Raw genomic sequence first — 8,167 nt, forward strand, 5'->3', positions numbered from 1 at the left:
CTGCTCTGGCATATTACCACAAAACAGAGCATATATAGAATATACTCCTATTTCAGAATATTATTTAGAAAAAGGTAGTCGTAACCGACTAGTGACGACTCTTCTCGAATTTGGTTTCAAATAATAATCATTAGACTTAATACTTTTATTTAGTTAATAGTCTAATAATGATTAGCTGTATACTCGGAGTTGGTATATTTAACACTCGCATCCTAATTTCTTCTCACACTAAAACCAAACCAAACCAATCCACTCACCTCTTTCTTGAATCAATTGCCCTACGTCTCTTCCCACCCTGGTTTTCCAATTGAAAGAGGTACCTGAATTTGCAGATTAATTCGTTTCCTGTTATTTTCTTGCTATTTTTTGGTGTGTTGTTTCAAAGATTCTTTTTTTATTCTGTTTATCAGATCCATTCACGGTTTATGATTCTGGGATTTCCCTTTTTTAGGGTTCTTGAATTACTGTATGTGTGTTTTTTATATGTGAACAAACTCACATTAAAGATTGAATTTTTAAGCTTTGGTCTTGTTGAATTATTGTATGTATGTTTTTGATATGTGGAACTAACTCACACCAAAGATTGTATTTTTAAGCTTTGATTTTGTTGAATCTAATAGATTGGTGAAAAAATAGTTTTACAAAATTGGTTTTATACTCTTCATGAATTCTAATCATATGATTTGTGATTATTTCAGGTAGGATTGTTCCTATCTAAGGTTAATTATACTTGAAATATTTCATCACTCAGTATTCTCTAGTTGAAGAAAAAAGACCGGGGAATGCTGAAAGATGTGTCTTCCGGCGAGACAGTCTTTCTCCATCTTTGATGAGGTGGAAGCTCTATCCGAGCCGCCCTTCTTTGTCTTCGATGAGATTGGTCAGTTAAGTCCTCCTTCCGTCTATATCTTCTGTGAGAAGGCAAAGCTTGCTAGGCATTGTTATGATGATGTTTGTGAAGACGAAGACGGTTGAGTTGTTGCTTTCTTGAAGTTTAGTTTGTAAAGTAGGTGTTGAGTCGAATGGATAATAAAGGAGGTGTCTTGATGCAAAGGTATGAGTTTGGGAAGTTGCTCGGGCAAGGTACCTTTGCGAAGGTCTACCACGCGAGGGATGTCAAGAACGGTGAAAGTGTGGCCATTAAAGTGATTGACAAAGAGAAGATTGTCAAGGTTGGGATGGTGGAACAGATCAAGAGAGAGATTTCTGTGATGAAACTTGTTAGGCATCCGAACGTTGTGCAGCTTTACGAGGTTATGGCCACCAAGGGGAAGATCTATTTCGTAATGGAGCATGTAAGAGGAGGCGAGCTTTTCAACAAGGTGACGAAGGGGAAGATGAAAGAGGATGCTGCGAGGAAACTTTTTCAACAGCTGATCAGTGCTGTTGATTTCTGCCATAGTAGGGGTGTTTATCACCGGGATCTGAAGCCTGAGAACTTACTGCTGGATGAACACGGGAACTTGAAAATCTCTGACTTTGGATTGAGTGCTCTAGCGGAAACAAGGCAGCAAGACGGGCTGCTTCACACAATGTGTGGAACACCTGCCTACGTTGCACCTGAGGTCATCAGCAGACGAGGGTATGATGGTGCAAAGGCCGACATATGGTCTTGTGGTGTGATCTTATTTGTGTTGCTATCCGGTCATCTTCCATTCCAGGATTCGAACTTGATGGAGATGTACAGGAAAATTGGCAAGGCGGAGTTCAAATATCCGAACTGGATCCCACCTGATGCGCGTAGGCTGATTTCCAAGATTTTGTGTCCAAATCCGAACACAAGGATCTCCATATCCAAGATCATGGAGAATTCTTGGTTTCGTAAAGGTCTGAAATCAAGATCCTTGAAACACGCTGCTGCTGACCCAAGCGGATGCACCAACAACACGAAAAAAGCAATTCTTGATATAGACACGAAGTCTGAACCCGTGAATCTGAATGCCTTTGAAATAATCTCCCTCTCGGCTGGATTCGACCTCTCTGGCTTGTTCGAGGGCGCTGAGCAGAAGAAAGAGATCAAGTTCACGTCCAACAAGACAGCCAAGATCATCACCTCGAAGCTAGAGGAAGTAGCCACGCGTCTGAAGCTGAAGATGATGAAGAAGGATGGAGGACGTCTCAAATTTGAAGGATCGAGGGAAGGGAGAAAAGGGGCGCTGTCCATTGATGCAGAGATCTTTGAGGTTGCCCCGAACTTTCATTTGGTCGAAATGAAGAAGGCGAACGGAGACACGTTGGAGTTTCAGAAGGTGGTGAAGAAAGAGATGAGGCCATCTCTGAAGGATATTGTTTGGACATGGCAAGGGGAGGAGCCTTCACCACCACACCAAACTGGGCAAGCAGAGTTTCAGACATGTCAAGATTCACAAGCCTAGCTTTTATTTTTTATGATTGTCATCGTATTCGTTAGGCAAGATTTGAATTCCATCTGATTTGTTAGGCATTTGTATGACATTGTTATATCCTATGGAGTTATTCTGACATTTGTTAGGAATAAAGAGCTTGTTAATTTTAACAGTTGGTTAGTAGGATCTTCTTAAGTGGTGTATAACTAAGTGATATACTATTTCACAACTAGACAATCAAAATTCAAACACTACCACGATCCCAATCCAAATATATTTCAAAATTCTATAACTCCATCCGCCCCATAATAATAGATGTCTAACTTTCCTTTTTAGTTTTGTCCCATAAAAAGATGTCTTTTCTCACTCTCACATTAATATAAATATATTCTCTTTTCACCTAACACACAAAACATCTCCTAAAATCTCGCATATTCTCCAAATGTGTCATCTATTATGGGACAGAGGGAATACTAAATTTTCTCACGAGCACTAATTACTTAAACCAAGGTGATCAAGCTTCTCCCTCTTTCTCCAAAAGAAAAAGAACCTACACTAGTTTATTATAAGGATCTCTCCATCCATCCCATAAAAATAGATCATATTTTCTTTTTTATCCGTTACATACATAGTCCATTTCCATTTACGACAACCTTTTTTTCTCTTTTACTTAATCATTTATGGACCCCATAATCCACTTTCTCATTCTCTTATTTTACCAATTATAAATTAAAAACACATGTCAACCCTAAATGACCTGTTTTTATGAGAGGTAGGGAGTATATAACAAGTCCAACTAGAAAAACATATAAATTGAAGTAATTATACCTGGAAACGCCCGCATGCATATATGATCACAAGTTTTTTTTTTCTAAAATTAAAATCTCCCTTGTATAGAAAAGAAGGAAGATACAATTGGAATCCTGTATTATATAGATCTCCAGAAAAGAGGCTATTTGCCTCTTCACACAGGAGGAATTCGAGTCCACAAAGAGCCTATTTGTCTTTCATTGTTCCTTCTTTTTCTTTTGTCCTTTCCTATCTCTACTCGTACGACCAAAGAGACTGTACATCCGGCGGTGAGTAGAGGCCTCCGATGTGAGGCCTATTCGTAGGAGAGCTTCCAACATTTTCTCGTGAACCCGCCACTGTCCAGTCTTTTCTGCAAACACAAACACCACAGCAAAAATGAGACATTGCTTTTTCAAACGACATACGCATACAGTCGATGCAACTACCTCCAATTTATACAAATGAATTTGAAGAATATCTGTAACAGAAGGCTAAACTTGACCTAAAGAACCATTTTACAGCCCTAATCAGTTTCTGCTATGGCACAAGAGACTGCAATATCCAATCGAAAATGAGAATTCTTAACAAGACCAATTATAATGCTCCACTATTAACTGCCCTTGCAATGAATTCATTTTTTATAGGAAAATGATCCATCAGAAAACCAGCTGATAGTTAGCTTTGCGTACATTTCTTAATTGTGAAGTTGAGCTTTGGGGCCTCCATGTGCATTATGATACTTGAGGCACATAACAATTTCACATTCAGTTGGACAATGTTGATATACAGTAGGTCCACCTGAATGAGAAATAGCGCATCACAAAAAGTTCACACAGTTAGGCTGAGGGTTCACAAAGTTCACACTAACTTTGTTCATAGCATTCATGGCACATAGATACCCCAAAATCTGAACCTATCAAGTTCACACAGTTAGGCTGGGGGTTTTTCATAGCCCATAGTACATCATGGACATGTCGATTTCTCATGCACTCGACAACTACAATACAGAGCACCAGTAGAGAAGTATCAACTCAATTCCAATCCTACTCCAACTTCCATCATGACTCTGACCTATAAAAGACATCCCTAAAAGAAAAAAAATAAGGCATAATTAGGAGGGCCAAATTCTCCAAATGAGCAAGCAAAAGAAGAATGCAGTCTTCGGCCAACTATTCCTAGAATAGCTATATCTTTCTGACGAGTGTCAGATGTCGTTGATGATCCAATTCAAATATACGAATAAACACATATCACTCCCAAAATTAGACATGTGAAGTAAGACACACATAGCAATATCTATTAAGATAATGTGTGGCACCCATCCAGTAAATTTCTCTATAACTGATTATGCCGTACCAGGAAACAGAAACCAAGAGAAAAGTAGGCAATATAATTCAGCATATTATGCTTACCTAGTCCAACAACTAGAAGCAGGAACGTCAAATTGATGGTTAGCAGGAGGTCCGCTAGTATTTCCATAAATTAGGCCATTCTGAAGCATTTCCCCATTAGGCTTCATTGCAGCTTGATTATCAGAAGTTTGTCCAAATAAAGTTCTTGGCAACCACGGACCATCAGAAATTGGCGGCCCGGATGTATTGATTATTCCACCATTTTGAGAATTCCCAAATAGAACATGCTGGGGAGGATGAGGTCCAGAAGAGGTTTGTTCATCCTTCTTGAACAGTGAAGCCATAGTTTTATGAGGTACATGACGCATATTATCTTCCTTGTTCAACAAGTTCATCTCTGGATGCAAATGCCAGTTGATAGGCCCACCAACCAAACCAAGACCATCCTGAACAAGAGGAGAGCTATTCCACATCTGCCAGGTGCCATTGCCATTTAAGCCATTGGAGCTATCCTCTGAAACACGTGACCGCGATAATGGAGACTCTATTGGCGATGGCTTGGTAACTTTGGAATGTGCAGATTTAGTCTTCACTGCACATGGTTTTTCCATTCCAGTATCGACAAAACCCAGATCCAGCTGAAAGCTATCGAGTGATTCAGAAACTGGTCCAAGCAAGGATATTGGATCTGGAACATAACAGGGGTCTTCAAAGATCTCTGTCTCCTCTAGCAGAAATTGATGTTGTTTATCTGCCCTTTTAGGTTGAATAGGTTCGGAAGATAATGGAAGAACTGTACTGCTAGTACTCGATTCAAAGGGAAATGATGGTAGACTAAACGGAGACTGCAGCCCAAAATCGATAGGATTGTCAACTGATTTTGTTGGGGGAGGGTTACCAGAAAAGGGGGTGTTCTGAACTTCTGCTTTATGATTCCCGGTTGGTCTGCTTATAACATTCGTGTTGGAGGGGGCACTAACAGGTGGTGAACGTGCAAATAGTTGCTGCCACGACTTTTTAGGAGCTGTACTTGGTTGATGTTCAATGAGCACCTGTAGAAGAATCAGTTGCATAAATGAGAATTTCATGTCAAACAATAAGTCAACTAAGCTGATAATGACTGCCTCACAATCTCTCTACAAGCTCAAAATTTCAGTTTCCCAGAACATCAAACAACTGATTCGTAAAACTTTTGACAGGTCATACATACGTCACTGAATGCAGTTAGCGTTCAACAGCATATCCACCCATCAACTAAGCCCAAACCTCCCAAAAAAACACAGTAAACAAAAGAAAAGCAAACTTAACATGTGAAGCAACTTACCGGGCGGTTAGAACCCTTATCATCTACATGTACAGTTGGTCTACCAGAAGCCTGGTCAGGTTGTACTGTTTCTTTTCTATATGCAACAGTTTGAGCATTTTCTAGCAATGGGCTTGGTTTCAGTTCTCTCAAAACAATTGGCATGTTAGTATTCTTTCCAAAAAAACCACCTCTGGTAAATGCTCTAGAAGAAGAAAAAAATGTGCCCTTCATGCGATCCAAATATCTTGTTCCAGCATTCCCTCGGTTATGACTGCCTGCTGCAGCACCCTTAAATCCATGCCCCAGTTCTGTACCATGAGCTTTCATACTTTCAGGTGTACTTCTCTGTTGGTCCCGTCTATCACTGTCACTCCTCTTGTTATTGTCACTTTCTTTGCCGACTCGCTTCTCCAACTCCTCAACATCAGAGTTGCTTTTACTTGATCCTCTGTCTTTCTCCTTCCTTCTTTCCTGGTGCTTTCTTTCGGATTCTTTTCTACTATCTCTTTCCTTAGCTCGGGGAGACCCCTTACTGCGATCTTTTTCAGCTTCCAGTTTCTCATCTCGTAATCTCCTCTGTTCTTCAACTAGTCTTGCGACCTCTTCGCGCTGCTTTCTTTCCTCCTCTTCCAGTAGCTCCTTCTCTAATCTAGCATGCCTCTTCTCCTCAGCTTTTCTTCGAGCTTTCTCTCCTCTACTCTCCTGACCGTTCCCTCCATTTTCGCTTTGATTATCGAGCATTCCTCTGCGTTCTGAATCAGATGATGTATCATCACTGGATGAACTAACCCTAAAAATCTTTCTCCAAATCCACATGATGCTCAATAAAAAAGCAGTTAATATTTTGCAAGCAAAAATAAAAACACGAGAATAAGATTTTTCAGCCAGACAATGATCATCATCCCCTCCAAATAAGCCGACACCAATGCCATTCCTCTTCCGGTTCGACTTGCCCGCAAAAGGCCCCACAACCCAATTACCGTTCTCCAGCCAGTCCTGCCCACATATCCACCCATTGTCCGACCAATTCTTCCCATTCAATATCTTCCCACCTTTGCCAACGAGATCCTTCAATATCCCTGAATTACCCATTCCTGGAGAGACAGGCAAATCCAGAACCGGCCTCTTTGAAATATGGCCACAATAAGAGCACATGAACTTGCTCCCACCGGGATTCTGATCCCGATACGCTGTTAAGCAATTCCTACACCTCCGGGTGGCAGTCTTCCTCAACTTTTGCCTTTCAATAGCCTCAAACCTTTTCCTCTCCCTAAGCCTATCATTCCTCCTGACCCTCCACGCTGACAACTGAGGCATGAGAACCTCGTACCAGAAAAGTGTTACCAACAGTACTAACAAGCAAGCAAGCCTCGGCGACGTGATTTCAAATCGGAACGCCGGAGGCAAGAGCTGCGACAGAGCCCATAGCCCAATCAGTGGTATTACTAGCCATGGCAACATGGTAGCAATCCTCCGCGACCACTTCTGAATCACGCAAAGTATACACATTATCCTCCTCAACCCACGCCTCTCTTCCCCAGTCTTCAACGCAATGAAAGAATATCAATCAATCAATCAATCGCAACTTCAAATAATCCCCCAACTTCCCCAACCACTAACACAAAACCCTAGAAACTCAGAAATGCTTCAAATGCAACCGATTTCAGCAATTCCTCCAAACGCTAGCGACGCAATTTACGTGTAACCACCTGATTAAAAAAATTAGCAGATAAACAATCATGTTTTTCGGAATTTTTATACCCTAAATGACACGAAACGAATAAAAATCAATCACAATTAAAAATTTGAGAGAAAAACAACACAGCACGAGAAACGAACTACGGCGCGTACCAATGTTCCGGCCATCAGAAAAAAAAGAGGTTGGCGGCGAACTTCTCAGGCGATGATTTGATGATTTTGGATGAGAGAGAAAATATTTTTTATAGAGATAAGAGAGAGAAACATTTCAGGGAAGGGAAAATACTCATCGTATATATTCATGAGTCAGACCGGACATATTGAACCGGGTTATAGGCGTCAGCCCGTCGAGAGGAGTGATTCTCTGCGGGCCGCTTTGTGGTTAAGAAATGAAAGCCGATTCTCATTGGTCATTGACTAGCTTGGCTACTAAATTAGGAGTAAAATATTTCAAACTTAGGTTTTTATGAGTCTTCATTAGTACCTCCAAATGTACAATCATTAATTATCACAAAATATAAATTCAGCTTGGATGAGTAAATTGCTAAACATGGTAAATAATTTATAGAATAGGATGAGATTATCCTCTTGACTCTACAAATACTAGATTCTATCTCTCTTAATTTCACCGTTGTTAATTTTTGTTTAAAATTTAATGCACTAAATTAATATTT

The 8,167-nt window shown here is 40.4% G+C and overlaps 2 protein-coding genes across 5 annotated transcripts; one reads left to right on the top strand and one right to left on the bottom strand.

The window, feature by feature from the left end:
• The first annotated feature begins 176 nt into the window (after positions 1 to 176).
• LOC121799270 (CBL-interacting protein kinase 2-like) lies at positions 177 to 2,515 on the top strand. Its single transcript, XM_042198591.1, has 2 exons — positions 177 to 316; positions 699 to 2,515. Exon 2 carries the CDS (start codon positions 1,023 to 1,025, stop codon positions 2,373 to 2,375), a length of 1,353 nt encoding a protein of 450 aa, XP_042054525.1. The 5' UTR covers positions 177 to 316; positions 699 to 1,022; the 3' UTR covers positions 2,376 to 2,515.
• A 679-nt stretch (positions 2,516 to 3,194) lies between these two features.
• On the bottom strand, positions 3,195 to 7,778 carry LOC121799269. 4 transcript variants are annotated; one of them, XR_006050230.1, is made up of 5 exons: positions 7,647 to 7,778; positions 5,814 to 7,504; positions 4,550 to 5,541; positions 3,827 to 3,935; positions 3,195 to 3,507 (listed from the first exon to the last, which is right to left on the bottom strand). XR_006050230.1 is itself a non-coding variant. In XM_042198589.1 (4 exons), the coding sequence occupies exons 2-4, from the start codon at positions 7,302 to 7,304 to the stop codon at positions 3,390 to 3,392; spliced, it is 2,601 nt and encodes an 866-aa protein (XP_042054523.1). In that variant the 5' UTR covers positions 7,305 to 7,504; positions 7,647 to 7,778; the 3' UTR covers positions 3,195 to 3,389. The 4 variants fall into 4 exon arrangements, 2 of the variants coding, with proteins under 2 accessions (XP_042054523.1, XP_042054524.1); XR_006050231.1 differs by lacking the exon at positions 3,195 to 3,507 and adding an exon at positions 4,006 to 4,223; XM_042198589.1 differs by lacking the exon at positions 3,827 to 3,935.
• Positions 7,779 to 8,167: the final 389 nt, after the last annotated feature.

The sequence above is a fragment of the Salvia splendens genome, chromosome 4 (assembly GCF_004379255.2).
Source record: "Salvia splendens isolate huo1 chromosome 4, SspV2, whole genome shotgun sequence".
Classification (NCBI taxonomy): Eukaryota; Viridiplantae; Streptophyta; class Magnoliopsida; order Lamiales; family Lamiaceae; genus Salvia; species Salvia splendens.

Excerpts from the sequence above, each read along its gene's own strand:
- LOC121799270 (XM_042198591.1), top strand. The coding sequence starts at position 1,023 with ATGGATAATAAAGGAGGTGTCTTGATGCAAAGGTATGAGTTTGGGAAG.
- LOC121799269 (XM_042198589.1), bottom strand. The coding sequence starts at position 7,304 with ATGTGTATACTTTGCGTGATTCAGAAGTGGTCGCGGAGGATTGCTACC. Across the intron at positions 5,542-5,813 it reads ATAAGGGTTCTAACCGCCCG|GTGCTCATTGAACATCAACC; the intron begins GTAAGTTGCTTC and ends ATTCTTCTACAG. Across the intron at positions 3,508-4,549 it reads GCTTCTAGTTGTTGGACTAG|AAAAGACTGGACAGTGGCGG; the intron begins GTAAGCATAATA and ends TTGTGTTTGCAG.